Source organism: Sorghum bicolor, chromosome 1 (assembly GCF_000003195.3).
Source record: "Sorghum bicolor cultivar BTx623 chromosome 1, Sorghum_bicolor_NCBIv3, whole genome shotgun sequence".
NCBI lineage: Eukaryota > Viridiplantae > Streptophyta > Magnoliopsida > Poales > Poaceae > Sorghum > Sorghum bicolor.
Genome location: NC_012870.2, coordinates 56,803,812 through 56,823,466, shown reverse-complemented (window position 1 = coordinate 56,823,466; position 19,655 = coordinate 56,803,812). Strand labels below are relative to the sequence as shown.

At 41.9% G+C, this 19,655-nt stretch overlaps 1 protein-coding gene and 1 long non-coding RNA gene across 3 annotated transcripts; both read left to right on the top strand.

Moving 5' to 3' along the window:
• On the top strand, positions 5,654 to 10,161 carry LOC110431738 (probable methyltransferase PMT2). Of its 2 annotated transcripts, XM_021451212.1 has the most exons (8): positions 5,654 to 6,015; positions 7,172 to 7,817; positions 8,001 to 8,211; positions 8,331 to 8,622; positions 8,976 to 9,341; positions 9,434 to 9,511; positions 9,598 to 9,826; positions 9,924 to 10,161. In XM_021451212.1, the coding sequence occupies exons 2-7, from the start codon at positions 7,176 to 7,178 to the stop codon at positions 9,821 to 9,823; spliced, it is 1,815 nt and encodes a 604-aa protein (XP_021306887.1). In that variant the 5' UTR covers positions 5,654 to 6,015; positions 7,172 to 7,175; the 3' UTR covers positions 9,824 to 9,826; positions 9,924 to 10,161. The 2 variants fall into 2 exon arrangements, with proteins under 2 accessions (XP_021306887.1, XP_021306886.1); XM_021451211.1 differs by having other exon boundaries at positions 9,598 to 10,161.
• LOC110431709 lies at positions 14,243 to 14,942 on the top strand. Its single transcript, XR_002449156.1, has 2 exons — positions 14,243 to 14,423; positions 14,520 to 14,942. It is a non-coding gene; the product is annotated as an uncharacterized LOC110431709 (long non-coding RNA).

Genomic DNA, 19,655 nt, shown 5'->3' with positions numbered 1-19,655 from the left:
AAGTCGAAGGGTCGGCCACCCGAATTCCTCAGAAAACGGGAGCACCGGACGCGCTCCGCAGAGCGTTCGGTGCCCCATTAACGGCTAGTTGTACTTGCACCTACCACACACCGGATGCACCAAAAGTGGGTCGGTGACTCACCCAGACGGTGTTCGGTGAGAGGGCAAGATGGAACCCTCTCTGGGTACGGGACCAAATGCACCACAGTGGGTCCGGTGCGTCCGTCCGGTGAGAGGTCAAACTGCAGACCTCCTGGGTACGGGACCGGACACACCCCGATGAGTCCGGTGCGTGCGTTTGATGCCTAACCCTAGGCACTTGGACGCGCTGACCCAAGTCAGCAGTCACCGGACGCGCTCATAGAGAGTCTGGTGCCTGCATCCGGTGCTGTCTCAGCACCTAAACTTCGTTCGAATCACGAACTTTACAAAACGAAGTTTGGTTCTCTCAATCTAAGGACTCTCTCAGAGTTGCCTAGTGCTAGGTTTACCAAGTGTGCGCCACACCTAAACCTAAAGCCTTGCCTAGGTCAAGCTACCCACTCAATGCCCCCCTTAATAGTACGGTCAAAGGAAAAACAAAGTCCTAAACTACTCTAAGTGCCCTTTAACACCATATGGCACCTAGACTTAGTCTAGTCTTGACGATGTCCAACCATCCTTTGAAAACTGAAATGATTTCCACCATTAAGTCGACATGAACGTCCTAGTCCATTGACCACCATTACTATGACCTAACACAAATGACTTTGCCTCTACAAAACACACGTTAGTCATAGTAATGAACATTGTCATTAATCACCGAAACTCATCAGGGGGCTAGATGCTTTCATATACAAGTCACAACTACACCAATAATTTATTTTCACTGGGCCGCTACTAGGCCATGTTGGGTATTTTAAACGCAAACAGAAAAATCCGCAAGCGCACGGATACCGATGTAGCTTTCACCCAGGAGTATTCCGGAGTATCGATTTTCCACAGGGAACGTGAGTGTACTAATTAAGATTCAAGATCGTCTAAGGATAACTATATAATTATTTTTGGTGGGAAGAGAGGAAGTTTCCTGAGAGTTCTCTTAGTTGATCTAAGAATCAAGAATTACTTCAAGATTATCTATTTCGGGACATCAGAACACTAACCACAGAAAGAGATGAGAAGGAGGCTAGGAAGCTCTAACTACGGTCCTACAAACACCGATCCGAACGAGGTGGAATACGTCGACCGTTAGGGCTGCCCCTACCCTAGGGCTACCACAACAATCCGCGGGATTGGGTGCAATTCTAGGTAATTGCAAGACTAAACACCACGTCTAATCTATTAATTACTACTCTAGCATTATAAAGACTAGAGCACTTGATGCAAGCTGGAATCCAATAAATAACTTGAAAGTAAATAAAAGTAATAAAGAACTCAGGAATTATGAATTGAAGAACTTGGAGAACGATGAAGGACGAACCGGTTGCTGCAAAGGTACAGATCTGGCTCCTCCTCCGCTCTCCTCTTCTCTCTCCCTATTTTCTAGATTACAACTAGAACTAACTAGAACTAGAACTAGAGGAACTAGAACTAGAACTAGAGGAACTAGAACTAGAAAGGGATCCTCTCTACTTGGATGAAGAATTGAAACCCTAGCTTTGATTCTGTAGAAGAGGTATGATCTCCAGGGGCCAGGGGGTCTTGCTTATATAGTCTTTTCAGATGAATCGGGGCCGTCGGATCAAACCGACATTAATCGCACAGTTTTCCTTGATCCTTTAGGTCGGTGGAGCGTGATCCGCGAAACGGGTCCGAATTGGACACTGAAGGTGGGCGGGCGCCCAAAGGAGTAGGGCGGGCGCCCTGTCCGTGAGCCCTCTCGGCTTCCCATTCATTCCCGTGGCTTCTGGAGTCTTCTAGATGATAGAAAATTGCGCGGCACGTTAATATCTCTATGTAAACCCGACGTGTGGGCCTTTCTTCCATATTTCCTAATAACCCCCTGCAGAAATAGACAAACACCAAAACTCGTGGAATTCTGTCCGATAAAACCTTAAGTCTGGGTATTGGTTGCATTTGGATCCTTTTCCATGATTAGTTGACGGTTAAATATGAGCATTAAGGACCGTCAACAGGCCAACCATTAGAACGGACCGTGCCCGTGCCGTGCCACGTGCTTGGGTGGCAACCCAGGCATGGCCTAGTCCCTCGGGCTGTGTCATGCTCGGGCCAGGCCAAATCGCGGGACCATGGGTCGAGCCACCGGGCCGTGGGCTGTATGGCCACCGCATAGCCACATGGGCGTACCGTGGAGCACCATTTTTGGAGAAATATTAAATGTCCTGAGCTTTGTAATTTCAAAGCTAGAATGTTTCAGATACAATATGTTTTTAGTTTTATAGAGCTTTAGGATAGTTCATACTCAACATGTTTTTGGTTTTTCATAGCTAGAATAATCAGTTTCTGAGTTATGCTCATTGCTTGCTGTTTGAAAACAAATCAAAATCGATCAATCGGTGATACTTTATTACTAGTTTTGGAATGAAGATATATGCATAAACTAAACAAAGACTGCAATGATTTAATAAAGTTATAAATAACTATAGTGGCCCAAGTTGAAGCTTCTACTCGTAGCTGACAGGGTTGTGATACGCAACTCATCGAAATGCCAGGCAAAAAAGTCCCTTTAGTGCACTTTGGCTTGTCCTTTTTTCTATTTACTTTCTAATTCGAGCACTTAATTATGTCTCAATTACTCTAAAGTCATGCATTTTCACTGAAAAATATGGTATAATATGTATTAATAGTAGTTGCTACAGTAGAAAACCGTATAGATGGCCTAGGCACATAGATGTTGGCCTTAGTATTGCAACAAGCGTAGCCATACCTTCGCTACGCATTGAAGTTGAACCCCTGTTTTTTATCCTAGATCCACCATTGATAGCAAGTGTAGAGGAGCGATGATGTTGTTAAAGACGTTGGTACAGACTGGCCGATGTAACCATTGATAAGGATGACGATACGCGACATCGTTTGATTTGAATGGAAGATGAGTCATTGTGAAGATTCACACAAAGGCGCTTCTAAAAAACTTTATTTACCCTCTTGATTGCAAGGGTGAGTGATGCTAAAGACCTACGTTTGTAAAGCTTTTCATTTTATGCAACCAACTTTCTTCCAATGATAGGACACGTGACCAAATTTAAGATTAACATAGAGCTACCACATTGTATCGCACTTATGGTCTTAATGGATAATTTCTATAGAATATTTTTTTATTTAATCATATTTATTCTCTCTCCATTTTCAGGCAATCATATCACTTTATGTCTTAGATCCAATTTCGTGTAGACATGGTTTTTAACATAGAGCCGGTTTCTATGATTTTGCTCTTTTTTTTAATAACTACCTTACCACATCAGTAAAATGCTTAGGTGACATTACAATTAATATCTATAGAAATTATGATGGTTTTTATATTGAGAGTTTCCTAACTGGATTTTGCCAGATAAATTAATACCATTACTAAAGCTCCGAAAGCACCGAAAATCTGAATACATAATGTTTCTACGGCAATCTCGAACCTTGCCAAAAGCTGCGTGAGGGAGGCAACTGGTAGTGTTTGCTTCAGCTTTTCTAAACCATTATTTTATGTAGTACAATTTTCGTAACATTTTAGACCTTATTTTTAGCTTTCAGCTTTTAACTTTTTGAAATGGATAGAGATAAAGAGATATTTTAGAGATGTTTTAAGGAAAATAAAGAGACACGGATAGATTTTACAATTATTTTAATAACAAAAGTGTACAGCTTTTTAGAACACATTGTTTACAAGCTTGTTTATAGCTAGAGTAGTTCTTTCACGGCCTACGAGGTTTTGTTTAGTTCTCGAAAATTTTTAAATTTAGCTACTGTGATACTTTTATTTTTATTTAATAATTATTATTTAATTATAGACTAATTAGGTTCAAAAGATTCGTCTCGTAAATTATAGATAAATTATATAATTAATTAGTTTTTATCTACATTTAATGTTCCATATATATACTGTAAGATTTAATAAGATGAAAAATCTTTAAAAAAATGGGTACTAAACGAGGCTTGAACCAAACAGACCAGAGAAGGGTGTGCAAAAGTGAGGTACATGACCTCAAACTATCTAAGGTAGAATACTTTATTCTTCAAACTACAAAACCGGATATTCTACCTCTAAACTTTCAAAATGGTCAAATAACCCTCTCGAGTGATTTTAGAGGGTGGTTTTGTCTTTGTCTTTTTTATTTATTTTCGCTAAATCTTTACAAAATTATAATAAATCACAAAAAAATCATAAAATAAAAATTCAATTTGTTAGACTCTTGATGAGTAGATCTATACAGTGAATATATAATATGATATACTTTAGTACAAAGTTTTTGCTGAAGCTTTAAATCTATGTTTTCCTGTAATTAATTCGAATAATTCGTATATATAGTTCCTATGGTCCAATTATGGTAAAATTTTTATGGTGTGCTCAATATTGTATACTTGAACTATGGTAAAAATTTCATACTTATTAGATCATGTATAACTTAGTTATAGATAAAGCATAGATTTAACAAGAATAAAACTAAATAAATCTATAACTAAGTTATACTGGGTCCAATGAGTACAAAACTTTTATCATAGTTCAAGCATATAATAATGAGCCCACCATAAAAATTTTACCACAAAATACATATATGAACTATTTTTATTAATTATAGAAAAACATAGATTTAAAGCTACAATAAAAACTTTGTCCTAAAGTATACCATATTAGAGCATCTCCAAAGGCTTTGGCAAATTGACTTGACATTTGTTGTTATTTGCAAACTCCCATAACAAAATGCAAAGGATAAAAATAGGTCATCTCCAAGGGAATTGACATTTGGACTTGACAAATGATAAAAATGGAAGGTCTCCAGGCGCGCGCTCTTTCCTCGCGCGTGACTTTGCTCGCGTGATTGGGTTTGCAAAGCCATCCACAACTTGGCATTTTTGCCAAGTTTCCCAAATTGCAAACTCCAAATGCAAAACCGTTGGATACCTCTTTTGGAGCTTTTTGGCAAATTACTCAAATGCAAACCTCAAATGCAAAACCCTTGGAGATGCTCTTATATATTCGTTGTGTAGATGTACTCATGAGGAGTCCAACAAAATTGAATTTTTCATTTGATTTTCTTGTGATTTATTATGATTTTTTAAAGATTCAACGAAAATAAATAAAAAAAGAAAAAGACAAAAGCACTCTTTAAAACCACTTTAAGGAGTTATTTGATCGGTTTTGAAAGTTTAGGATATCCGGTTTTATAGTTTAATAGATAAGTATTCCATTCTCCATTCGAGATATAGGCCTTGTTTAGTTTCGAAAAGATTTCAGATTTTGGTACTATAGCATTTTTGTTTGTTTGTGGTAAATATTGTCCAATCATAAACTAATTAGGCTTAAAAAATTCGTCTCGTAAATTACAGACAAACTGCGTAATTAGTTTTTGTTTTCTTTTATATTTAATACTTTATAAATGTGCCACAAGATTTAATGTGACGGAGAATCTTGAAAAGTTTTTGGATTTCAGGATGAACTAAACAAGCTGAGGGTTTATGAAGAGGAAGACCCTGCGGGCTGCGGTCAACCGATTCCAAGGGCCGGCCGACGTGACGGGACGAGATACCGTCGGCCTTCCTGCTTTGGCTTTGGCCTTGTCTCGGCGACTCGCTCTCGCTCCATTCCATGACGCTGCGCTGCAGCAGCAGCAGCAGCGCGCGATTAAAAAAAAAAAGGTCGAAGCCGCAGCGCCGGCAGCGACCAACCCCACCAAATTCCGAACCCAGCTCAACCCCGCGCCCACTCCGTCCGGCGCCGCGGCTGCGAGCTTGAAGTCGTCACCGCCACCGCCACCGCCGCCGAGGCGAACTTGTAGCTGCCTCCGCCGCCGCCGCGGCGAGCAGGAAGCCGTCCCCGCTCCGCTGACTGAACCGGCCCCCGCCGTCCCCCCTGAGGAGAGAGAGAGAGAGGTTTGCTTCCTCCTGCTGCGCCGCTCCCGTTTTGAATTCGATCCAGTTCGTTTCGCTCTTCGGTTGCCTCGGGCCTCGGCGGTGGGTCCTAGCTAGCTCGGTCGTTGTTCCTGCGATTCGCCTTCGTTTTGATTACGTTGTTGCTTTGATCCGCCTCTGGGGAGTCGTGGAATCACGACGCTGTACGCGTTGCGTGAGGTTGGGGATCGTAATGGTAGCCTAGCGTAGTCGCTCAAGCCTCGGTGTAGTTCAGGAGCAACTGCTGCTGCTCCGTTGTTGCCGTTCCACCGGAGATCGTGTTGGCATCGATCACAAGTCGGACATTATCTGCAATCTGTGCTTGTTTACCTCCAATTCTAATTTCATGGACCGTAGATTTGCTCATAGCTTCATGCTATGCCAAGACCTCCAGGATGGACTGGACTGCTAGCTTGAGACTAAACAAATGAGTTAGGGATCTGAAATGGTTAGGCATAGTCACATGATTGAGGTTGATGCACATGGCTGAGTGCCAATAAACTTGTTCTCAGGACTGATGCGCTGGCTCGGTAGTTTATAATTTATCTTCACCCCAGGAAGTTTCTCTATTGGAACTTTAGCATACATGAGGATCAGAATCTCAAATCGCCACCTGATAATATTCATTCAATACTCAATAGTATGATAATCTAGTTAACTAGTTTACTAATCTAGTTTATCCATTCTGTTGGAACATGAACAAAGTCAAAGGGATCACCCTCACTTATAAATCAAATCCAGTACTTAGTTCATGTTCCATTTCAGTGATCTCTCAGTTGTGTTTTAGAAGTCTAGTTCATTAGATGCTCTGTATGCCATGGTGCGCTATTTGAAGTGAATAACTAATCACTTTCCTGTGGTAATTTCAGATTCATGAGAAACTCACATCTGGCACTAATATTCTAATTCAATAATTTGCTATGAGCTCCAATCTGTTGGAACAAGATCAAAGCCAAAGGAATTATCCTTCACCTAAAATTCAGATCTTAGTTAGTTCATGTTCCATTTGATTAATCTGTTGTTTATGTTTCCAACATCCAGCTTATTATGTGGATACCTTGTTCATAAGTTCAATGTGTACTGCAAATGATCCAATTCATTCGAAGTGATGCTTAACGATTTTCCGTGATTATTTCAGATTCATGAGGGGATCAAGAATGAATCCAGGTGACCGTAGAACACGGAGCACGATGACAATAGTAATTGTGATGGGTTTATCCTGCTTCTTTTACATACTAGGTGCTTGGCAGAAAAGTGGGACAGGAAGGGGTGATAGTATAGCTCTGAGGGTTAACCAAGAAACTGACTGTACAATCTTGCCAAATTTGCACTTTGAGACCCACCATACCATAAGTGGCACTAATCCATTGATCATGTCCAATAAAATGATTGAGCCATGCCACATCCGATACAGTGACTATACTCCTTGTCAAGACCAGGACCGAGCAATGACCTTTCCTAGAGAAAATATGACATACAGAGAAAGGCATTGTCCTGTAGAGAATGAGAAACTGCATTGTCTAATTCCAGCACCAAAAGGATATGTCACCCCTTTCTCTTGGCCCAAGAGCCGTGACTATGTTCCATATGCAAATGCTCCGTATAAGAGTCTCATTGTTGAGAAAGCTGTTCAGAATTGGATCCAATATCAGGGAGATGTGTTCAAATTTCCTGGAGGAGGAACGATGTTTCCCAATGGAGCAAATGCTTACCTTGATGAACTTGCATCTGTCATCCCACTCGCTGATGGCACCATTAGAACTGCACTTGATACTGGATGTGGGGTATGCTCTCTCACCAGATCTTGTTATATTTTACTCCCTTTAAGATGTGTCTTATATACTTCATACTTTATAGTTCCAAGGCATTTAGGTGTTGGTCTTCTTAGTAAAATTTATTTCTTGTAAACTAACCTTAATTACTTGATCCCCTCCATAGCTGGGAGTAACATTTCTGATCACGTACAGGTTGCAAGCTTCGGAGCTTACCTAATGGACAGAAATATATTAACCATGTCATTTGCACCCAGAGATTCACACGAAGCTCAGGTTCAATTTGCTTTGGAGCGAGGTGTTCCTGCAGTAATTGGAGTACTTGGAACTATAAAGCTCCCATACCCCTCTAGATCTTTTGATATGGCTCATTGTTCACGCTGTTTAATCCCATGGGAGTCAAATGGTGAGCAGTAAAAACTATTCATATTCATAGGAGTCCAATACCTGAGTCTGAGTCAACCTTTACCTTTATATAGGTAAATATGCAATGACTAATGAGCTATATTATTTTTCTTCTTGCAGGCGGTATGTACATGATGGAAGTAGATCGGGTTCTGAGGCCTGGGGGTTATTGGATACTTTCTGGACCTCCCATCAATTGGAAGAAATACTACCAATCATGGAAAAGGTCTAAACAGGATGCAGAGGAAGATCAACATATAATTGAAAACATTGCTGAAATGCTTTGCTGGGATAAAATCTATGAGAAGGATGATATTGCTATTTGGCAGAAACAACGGAATTCATATTCATGTCACCAAAAGGATGGTCATGCTAGCAAGATGTGCAAAGTTCAAGATGCAGATGATGTCTGGTATGTCTTATGTTTATACAAAGTTATGAACTCAAGCTTTATTTTCTTGATCCTATTTCCATGTGAACTTGACTAAACCATAATCACTCACAGCAACAAAATCCTCATAAGAGAATTCATATATAAATTGTAAAACAGTTTGTCTTACACACTGGAAAAATATAGGATCAAGAATTGATTGCCTTGTGTAGGGTAGTGTAAGTTGAGATAGTGATTGCAGAAATTACTACTGATTCACAATGGAAGAAACATGTGCTTTTCTGTCAATCACTTGTAGCTTGGGCAATCTGCTCTGTTTTTATCTTCTAATTACATCAGTTTTAATTTGTGTTTATTTTTGGTTCATAATTTAGGTATAAGAAAATGGAATCTTGTGTAACACCTCCTGTAGAGGCAGCACAGCTAAAGAAGTTTCCAGATAGACTATCGGCCATTCCTCCCAGAATTCTGGAGGGTCAGGTCCCAGGCATCACAGAAGAAGTCTATGAGGAGGATAATAAGTTGTGGAAGAAGCATGTCAATACTTATAAGAGGGTGAACAAGCTGATTGGTTCTTCAAGGTACAGGAATATTATGGACATGAATGCAGGCCTCGGAAGTTTTGCTGCAACTCTTCATTCTCCCATGTCCTGGGTAATGAACGTTGTGCCCTCTATATCAGAAAGGAACACTCTCGGTATCATCTATGATCGAGGTCTGATTGGTATATACCATGATTGGTGAGTCTTATGCTTCTGGCATTCACTGTCAAATGAGATGCTGATGTGTGGGAACTGATCTTGTGTTTTCTGCGACTTTGCACTATTGGCAGGTGCGAAGCCTTCTCAACATACCCTAGGACATATGACCTGATACATGGCAATGGCATCTTCAGTTTATATCAGAACAAGTAAGTGTTATCTGTTCTTTCTCCTGTGTTTGTAATGCAAAGGCAAATCATATCTTTTGTTAATATGTTTGTGTCAAAATCGGTAGGTGTGATGCAGAAGACATTCTTCTGGAGATGGATAGGATTTTACGGCCAGAGGGTGCAGTCATACTGCGGGACAGTGCTGATGTACTGAACAAGGTTAGAAGTATGGTGGCAGGAATGCGGTGGAAGTCCAAGTTACTTGATCATGAGGATGGCCCGCACGTTCCTGAGAAGATTCTGATTTCAGTGAAAGAGTATTGGGTTGGCAGCGAAGAACAGAACAGCTGATAGGTACAGAACCATGGCTATACTGGAAGCTAGCCTCTTTCCCTGATGCGATCCCCTGATTCTGTTTTGTCGGTTAATAGATTTTGTTCATACTTCATAGGTACAGTACTAAAGGCCCATAGACGACAGGGACATCCTCGATTTTTGCTGTGCATATATAGTAATCAGAGCGCTAAGTGAAATGTTGGCGATTTGCCAAGACCATATTGTAGGTAAATGTTCATTTTAAAAAATGTAGGTACGAGACAATTAATTATACAAATGCACGCAAGAAGATTTTTGCGACTTTGTCTATGAACGTTATCTGTTGATAATGCATGAGATTTATTTATAGTGTATTTCTGCTTGAGCTGATAAGAGGCCACAAGTATTGAATTCTGCTTGAGCAGAGGCCAGAAGGTATGTCTTGGACTCTTGGTTGCCCTGTCCCGCTGGCCGCTGTGAGTGCACATCTTGAAACTGCCTCTTGAAAGCCTAAAATTCTGTGGGGCTTCAGTTGTGGCTTGAGCCTCTGCCAAATCAAACAGTTTCGTGAGAATGTCGGAGCTGTTGTTTTTCTAGCTTTTTAGGTGAAGCCAGTGAGAATGACCCTAGGCTGCTAGGTGCATGCTTATTTTGGGAGCTTTTTACATGCCATTATGAAAGATTGACCAAACCAGAAAGATTGACCAAACCAGAAGGCCATTAAAAAGTTGTTTCGCATCGCTGTGCCCAACTTCATCTTCGGCTATACCCGTCTGTCATTCCGTCTCCATTCCGTTCGTCTTCCGTTTAAGGGGTTTGACACGTGGGTCCCGGATAGCACAATGTCCTTTTTGCCCTTCCAGACACGGGAGATAGAGAAGCGAGGGCTTCTTGACCGGTGTTGACCGTTCCCCACTCTCAGTCTCCTCATTCTGAAATCTCTTAGACTGACAAGACATGAAAAAAAATCGAAACTCGCGACAGAAACGAGAGCCCAACCTCGAGCCCAATCACACCGAAGGACACCTGCAAATGACGGCAGATTCAGCATTTGATTGCTCGGGTGACAACCGCCAAGGCGCCGCAACCATATTCCAAGGCCTTGTTTAGTTGCCAGAAAATTTTGCAAAATTTTTCAGATTCTCCGTCACATCGAATCTTTAGACGCATGCATTGAGTATTAAATATAGACGAAAATAATAACTAATTACACAGTTTGGTCGAAATTGACGAGACGAATCTTTTGAGTCTAATTAGTCTATGATTGGACAATATTTGTCAAATACAAACGAAAGTGCTACAATGTCGATTTTGCAAAATTTTTTGGAACTAAACAAGGCCCAAGAAGCAAGCAAGAAATAGCCAAGGCTGCCCACCTTGGCGAGGGAGAACTTGTCGTCTGGGACGACAGCCTTGCCGGCCGCGGAGGCAGGCACGGCGGGCGGAGAGGACGACTCCGCCGCGCGGACCGGTGCAACGGCGAGCCCTGGCTGCCAGGACGTAAGGGATAGGGACACATGGCTTGTCCGGCGGCGAGGGGAGGCTGGCGCCGGAAGCACGGCGAGCGCTCGGACCACGTGCGCCACGAACTGCAGAGACATCTCTCCCCCGTGCTCTTTCTCCACCGTGTGTCAACAGCAGTAGCGAGTGTTCTTTTTTTTATTTTTTCTCCTCGGCATCCCGGCATTCCAGCAGCTGTCCGGGATGAACTCCATCCTCTTCTACTCGCCCGTCATCTTCCAGAGCCTTGGGTTCGGATCTCCGGCTGCGCTCTACTCATCTATCAGCACATGAGCTGAGCAAGGGCATGAGCAAGGTGCTGGTGGTGGCCATCAGCCTCTTCGTGGTGGCCTACGGCTGGTCGTGGGGGCCCCTAGGATGGCTGGTGCCGAGCGAGCTGTTCCCGCTGGAGATGCGGTCGGCGGGGCAGAGCGTGGTGGTGTGCGTCAACCTCTTGCCGCCGTGGCGTAGGGGCATTCAAATTTATTGTCAGGTCGTTTAACTGCCGTCAGGCTTCAAAATAAACAGAATGGCACACGGGTATAGCCGAAGATGAAGTTGGACACAACGGTGCGAAACAACTTTTTAGTGGTCTCCTGGTTTGGTCAATCTTTTATAATGACATACAGGTAAAAGGCTCTTGTTTTGGACCCAAGACCCATGCTTGTTTTGCAAAGAAACGTGGCAGTGGATCCTGCTACGAGTCTGTAGCTAGTCACGCCACCAGGATGGAATGACGAGGGTGACAATGACAACAATAGTGTCTCTCTCCAAAGAAATCTAATTAGTTCATGGTTAAATACTAATTACTATATTTACAAATATGTTATAATATCCGTTAAACTTTAGCACTTTCAATCAAACACCCCCCTAAGACTCAGGATTGAAAGGCAGAGCGGCAGAGTCCCCAACCGATGGGAGTTGTTACATTCAGTATGTTCCCCCTCAATTCCGGACATGCTCAGCGGATCAGCTCTGTTCGCTTTGAACTTATTATTACTGCTTTTCAGTCATGAAACAATATTTTTTTTACAATAAATCAGTATCAGCAGTATTTTTTTTCAGCCATGGAGATCTATGGTAATTCATCCGGCGACTTCATGGTGGCCAAAGAACCCCAAGAAGCATCAAACATTTTCAACTAATTTATCATATATAATCTGTTCACGAGGCTGAGGAATACACAGTTGACTCTGTCTTCGACACGATATCACAACTTTATATCCTTGACCAAAAAACCCTAAAGCTTGCGCTTCGACGTGCGCCCTACGGCCCTAGGGAAATCGCCCATACGAGGATCTCCATCGGGCAGCACAACTCGTAACTTGTTGCTGAACGAGTTGATAGGTCATGGGGTCCACTAGAGAGTCTTTTCTCCATCATTGATCAAGGTTTTCTCTCTTGCGTGGTTAGCCCTTGTTCGGTTAGTGAAAATTTTTAGTTTTGGGTATTCGTTTGTATTTGGTAATTATTGTCTAATCATGGACTAATTAGGTTCAAAAGATTCGTCTCGCAAATTACAGTCAAACTATACAATTAGTTATTTTTTAATCTATTTAGTGCTTCATGCATGTGCCACAAGATTTGATGTGACGGAGAACCTAAATTTTTTTTGGAACTAAACAAGGCCTTAATAAGCTGAATTATCATATAAGCTCTCTTAGAACAGGTGCAATAATGAGCTTATAACCAATCTAATGCTGATGTGGAGGAGAAAAGACACGAATATATAGGTAATGGTGGGTCCAAATAGCAAGGATTGTGATGAGAAATAGAAAGAGAAGCTATCTAATCACTTGGTTTATAGTTAAACACTTGACTCTATTATTAACCGTGCTCTTAGTTTTTATGGCCCTAATAATTCGGTTCCTGTATTGTAGCGCCGTAGTGCGCGGAATGTTAGGCACCCCGCACCCTACTCATGCAATGCAAGAGTCTGTAATCAAATAAACTCGACATGGAAATTATTCGTTGTTTATGATCCTGTAGTGCATGCAGTAGTGGATTTCACTGAAGATATGGCCTTGTTTACTTCCCAAAAAATTTTGCAAAATTTTTCACATTCCCCGTCACATCGAATCTTTAGACGCATATATAGAGTATTAAATATAGACAAAAATAAAAACCAATTGCACAGTTTGGTCGAAATTGACGAGACGAATCTTTTAAGCCTAGTTAGTGCATGATTGGACAATATTTGTCAAATACAAACAAAAATGCTACAGTGCCTGTTTTGCAAAAATTTTTGGAACTAAACAAGGCCTATATATAGTCAAAAGTTTTCACGTTAGATGGAGATAAGAGAGTGACGCAGCAACAGCGGCACTACATTGAGCTGGAGAAAATTCATTCGACAAGTGGAAACGAGGAGGCTGTCACAGACTCACAGGTCACACATCATATCAGAGGCAATCCACGCTCAGCTAATGAGTCAGTTCGAATCTGTTCGCTGGTCTAAAAAGTCATGACTAAAATTACTGTTGGTATTGTGAGCTGCTGGCTGACAGAAAAAATACGGCTGATAAAAAATATAAGACAAGCAAACGGTATATTATATAAGGGAACATATCTAGTGCAAACCACAACCTCCGTGAAAACCTTTGCAAACCATGACAAAAAAGTCATCTAAATTCACCAAAAAAATCACACATGTAGATGATATGATGATACACAACCCTGTAAAATATCTTATCCAAACTCGAATTCATTTGTGAGATATAAAAATAACAAATTTCAAGCCAGAAAAGTGTCCACAGAATTTGCTAGAAATTTGTTATTTTTATATCTCACAAATGAATTCGAGTTTGGATAAGATATTTTACAGGGTTGTGTATCATCATATCATCTACATGTGTGATTTTTTTGGTGAATTTAGATGACTTTTTTGTCATGGTTTGCAAAGGTTTTCACGGAGGTTGTGGTTTGCACTAGATATGTTCCCTATATAATGCCATCATGTAGCTAGCTTCTCTGCAGTCTGCATACACATATCCCCATAGCGGAGGAGATCCATCGTCGTCCATCGATCAGGAGACGGGTTCCATGGCGAAACAGCAGCACCACCAGGCTGTTTGCATGGTGTTTCTGATGGCCTTTATCATCCTCTCTGCCATGCACGCTGTCCCAGTGGAGGCAGGTGAGTTTGTGTAGTCCCATTCTCATTTTTCAGATTAGTTGCAGTTACAATTAAACTACAACTGTCCGTGAACACACATGTACGCATACAATGCAGGGCGAGCGCTACGTGAGGCATCCTCTGTTTCAAGATTTGACCCCCTGGACCCAAACAGCAGGCATTCTGTGCCTGCTGGCGAGCCATACACTCGCCCAGGATGCACGAACGTCTACCAATGCCATGGAGCACCATAAGCCTTGCTTGCTTATAAGGCAGCTAGTCCGATCCAGCGCATATAGCACATGCTTACATGCCTAAAATAAAAAGCCTAGCTGAACCGCATGGCGTCTTGTGTGTGCACATGAATTGTGCATATGTGTTATTTGCCCAAATCCTGGGGATGCTAATCCCTGCGATTGAAGCAATCGTGTTATTTATGATAAAGTGTGTGTAAAGACATGTAAGTGGCTGGTGTAATTGATATGGTACTTATAGATATCCATATATATATACCTAAGAGCATCTCTAACGGTTTTGCAATTGAGGTTTGTATTTGACTAATTTGCCAAAAAGCTCAAATTGAGATATCCAATGGTTTTGCATTTGAGTTTTGCATTTTGGCAAAGTTGGCAAATGAGGGAGGAAACTTGGCATTTTTGCCAAACTCCGGACGACTTGGCAAAGGCCAATCGGTCTCTCCTCCTGCGCGGTTTCCGGTCTCCCGCGCGTCTCCGACTCCTCTTCGCACCATATAGGGGAAACTTCCATGGCAACATATCGCGACACAAAGTCCCGATCGACCTCCGACTCCTCTTCGCGACACAAAGTCTCACCACGCGCCGCCGTCCGCCTCGCGAAGAAACCCCTCCACACACGCCGTCGTCCGGATCGTGACACAAAGTCAGCACGTGCCGTCGTCCGCCTCGCGACAGAAACACCTCCACACACGCCGCCGACGGAGTGGACGGCGCGAAGACAAAAAAGCGCGTGAAAAAATAACGACCGGGTCCACCATTTGGTTTTGCCAACTCAATTTTGCCAAAACCATTGGAGACACTCAATTTTGTGACTTGGCATATTGATTTAAGATTTGGCAAACTCCTTGTTTTGCAAAACGAAAATTGCAAAACCGTTGGAGATGCTCATATTAAAGAGCTAAAATATTTTGGTATAAGTGCTAGCGCCATGTCATCGCCAGCGCCGTCCATGGGCAGCTGCTCCGGTAGTCCGGTGGCCTCGCAGAGGGACATCCTAGTCCGGCCAGACTGTTCCTCTATCGTCTCGAACTCTGAGGAGTGGGCCATGGAGATCCTCCTCTCCATTGGCGGCCATGGCTGCTCGCGTGGCGTGCCGGCCTGGAGGCCGGAGATTCTTGCCCAGATCCTTAGATAGGACATGAGAGGGGAGAGGGCCTGGTGCTGCGAGACGCAAAGAGAGGGAGGGAGGGTGTATATTTGCCTTATGCGTCGCAACCAACCTAAAATAGGTCATGTGATTGCCTGCTCCATTGAACCGTGTTTTTTACCTGCAAAAACACTATGCGCCACCCATTTGGAGTATATGGGTCACGTATTGGATACGCTGTTGGAGTCAGTCTTATCTATTGTTTTCATATTAGTTGTGTCTTTTTCTTTGTTTTCCCTTTGATAACAAACTTGTGACTGTAGTGGATACGGAACAGATTTCACTGGAGGCAGTCAAGCCCCCATAACGGCCACGAAGCGATAAGATGGGACCGGCAAAAAAATCAGTATATATATCCTGGCCTGGAAAGCAATTGAAAAGGAGGAGGCAATGGCCAAGAAAATTAGGTACCTGTCACAGTTGAAAACAATGCAGAAGCACCAGTTTGGCAGTTTCAATCAAAAAAGAAAAAAAAAAGTAAAGCACCCAGCTCTCAGACTGGTAGTATTTACTGACTGGTTCCAATGAAAAAAGCCTAAGCAGAATAAAACACAAAACTTCTTGCAGATACTGCATTCTACAAGAGCTTCTCCCCTCATGACTATCTGCGCTTGGATACCTGAAACAGATTCGTTTCTCTTGAGAATCGAGAGAATCAGTGCCAAACGAGTTTTGGAGATCAAGAATCGGAACCGGAACGTTTCAAGTTTTCTACGTTAGCACCAGAAATGGCTAGCCTGTTTTAGATGGAGAAGCCGTTACAAAGTACTTTCACTGGGAAGAAGAAGCGAGAAGAATGGAGCTCCTAGCCGTTGTTTAGGGTACTAACGTAGGGTTTAAGGGTTTAGATGGAGAAAGTACTTTGTAACATTCAAGTACTAAAACATGTTTATGTTTTGTACTAAAGAAAGAAAAGAAAACTAAATTCACTTAAACCCCTTGAACAACTTAATAATTACATGTTGTTAATGGCGGCGGATAAACGGCAAAGAACACAAGATCAATCACAGCGGAGACACAAGATTTAAAGTGGAAAACTTCTTCAATGAGAAAGAAAAAAACCACAAGCGCCAGCCAGCAAACACTCTTCGCTCCATAAGAAGTCGACGTTTATCATGTGCAACTGAATTTGGAACATATTCAACATTAGAGAGGGTGTATAAGCATAAAAACTGAAATCTTAGGAGGTGCTTCTGACTGCAGGCACCTCTATATAATGGTGCTCAAAGAACCTTGCTGCCTTTGTACATCCCGCAGCGCACACCCGATCGAGGGCTGGAGATTCATCTACCTGCGATCAGCTGGAGAAGAGACCGGCGTGATGGCGAAGCAGCAGCAGCAGCGGCAGATTGTGTGCATGGTGTTCCTGATGGCCTTCCTTGTCATCTCGGCCATGCACGCCGTCCCTGCAGAGGCCGGTATATAGGTTACAGTCACATGTGCTTTCTCGTCTCATCTTTGTTGCTGTTGTAATAACTCATAAAGAAATTTAACCGTGCGTGAGGCGAGTTCTTGTGCAGGAAGGACGCTAGCAGATCAGTCGTCGTCGTCGGTGGGTAACGAACCACTGAAACCAGGCGTCTTGGATCCTAACCGACCATACACCCGGCGATGCAGAAACATCTACGAGTGCCCACATACACCTGATGGAACTGCAACGCCATGAGAGCGACTCGCAGTTTGGTCCGCCTAGCCCCACTTGCATCCCCTGTACCTAAGTAATGGATGATGGCATGCAACGTGGAATGGAACCGAGAGGTTTGTATCCTTTTGGGATTATACTCTCGGTTACCATAGGATAAGATAGCGAATAATCTAACGGACCATCTAACGGTGGATGGGTTGGAATATAGTACTCCGTAGTAGCTTATTTTGCGTGCCTAAATCATGGGATGTTCAGTCATCTACAGTCTGCTATTGAGCAAGATTCGGCGATATGTATGAATATGTAATAATATCAGTAAATGAAAATTTTCATGTCTGTAATGTAAACTACACTACCGCTGTTTTATATTTCAGACCCATTTCGAACGTGGCCTTGTCGAATCCTTTTTTCTTTGAGGTTTGTGTGAAACTTCTCAAATCCCTGACACAATCAAATTTTTCAATTTCTCCTAATAATGTGGGGTTCTTCTAGTGTCTTAGCATTTAAAATTTAGTATAAACTTTCCCTAGTAAATGCCTCCTAGTGAGGATTCCCTAGTGTTTGACTAGTGGTAGTGTTTTATTACTAACTAAAAACACTAGGAAAACTCCACCATTTTGGTAGTGTGAAAACTACGTAGTGACAACACATATGCAAATCTTTTCTAACTATGAGTAGAATTTCTTGTACCTACGTACTAGCAAGTGCCTCAAATACAACGTTAACACATACTAAATATCATTAGATTTTTTAATTATATTTTCATAGTATATCTATTTGATGTCATAAATTTTTATAATTCTTCCTATAACTTTAGTAAAACTTGAGATGGTTTGACCCTTCAAGAAAGTTGAATACCTTATAATTTAGAATGAGGAGGTACTTATTTTCTACTCTCTCCGTGGCTGATAAGCCATGGCGTGGTTGAACTGTTGAATGACTGGTAGATTCGGCTAATAATCTCAAAAGTGAACGAACTGCTAAATTATAAGTCGTTTTAACTTTTTTGGTAGGCCTGGCTCTAGGGTGTGGGCAGGCAGTGCGACTACCGCGGGCCCATAGAGCTAGGGGGCCCAAGATTATGTAGATAATTAGTATATATATATATTTTTATTTGGCATAACTACCTCATATAATCTTTAAAAGCCCACGGTAGGCCTCTTCTAATCTTACTATTGTATGTAACTTGGAAGTATTAGATCACAGGTAGCAAAGTCAAGAGACTAGAGGAATCTTTTAAGCCTAATTAGTTCATGATTAGACACTAATTGCCAAATAAAATAAAACTGCTACAATAGGCAAATCCAAAAAAAATCGTGAACTAAACAAGGCCTTTCTATTCTCTCCTAAATATCTTCAATCGATTGATCGAGGCATCAATGCACATGCGAACACAGATGCCGAGTCAGTAACGGCTGATGCTAGTTGCCAAATCGCAGACTCACCAGCTCGCTGTGGCACCGCGACCACGAGACGATGCAACCGGCAATGATGGTGAACACGAGACGTGCTTTCATTCAACGAGCCCTTATCTTATTGCTTGCCCAAAGGTCCATCAAATTATAGAGCCGGCCCTGTTTTTTGGTACATCCATTTTGCTATGTATCTATCCATATATTGTATCTAGATACATAACAAAATAGATGTATCAAAAAAAAACAAAGCAACTTCTTTTTTTGGAACGGAGGAAGTAGTGATTGTTTGTTTTTTACTTGAGTAACATTGTATCGACTGTTACATGCAAAGCCACGATGTAGAGGAGCAATGTTGCTTTTGGAGTAGCCAATCCTTTTCAAGTAGTTTTTGAGTTCCACAATTTCTTTTTGTTGTTTGAGCGTCCACTTGAATAGATAAGAGCCTTTAGTACTTGGAAGAACAGTTAGCTTCACTCTGTTAATTTTGCTATATTTAGCACAATTAAGTGTCATGTGATGATTGTTGGTTTGTTGTTTCATGTTGATGATTTCTTCGATTTTTGTAGGGTAGCTCCGATTCCTTTGATTGATATTAAGCAGCCCAACAAGTAGCATAAATGGATAAGGAAGCCAGCTTAGAGTCTTCTCAAGGCTCATTTGTTCTACATAGGGAGAAGGAAATCATGAACACCATGGACGAACACATAGAAGTTCAAATTTAGTTAGGACTCCAACACATATTAGGGTCGCATTAGAAGCAAAAGCAGTCACTGAAGAAATTTATGTTAG

Coding starts and splice junctions, on each gene's coding strand:
- LOC110431738 (XM_021451212.1), top strand. CDS start 7,176: ATGAGGGGATCAAGAATGAATCCAGGTGACCGTAGAACACGGAGCACG. Junction 8,212..8,330: donor AATCCCATGGGAGTCAAATG/GTGAGCAGTAAA, acceptor TTCTTCTTGCAG/GCGGTATGTACATGATGGAA. Junction 9,512..9,597: donor TTCAGTTTATATCAGAACAA/GTAAGTGTTATC, acceptor CAAAATCGGTAG/GTGTGATGCAGAAGACATTC.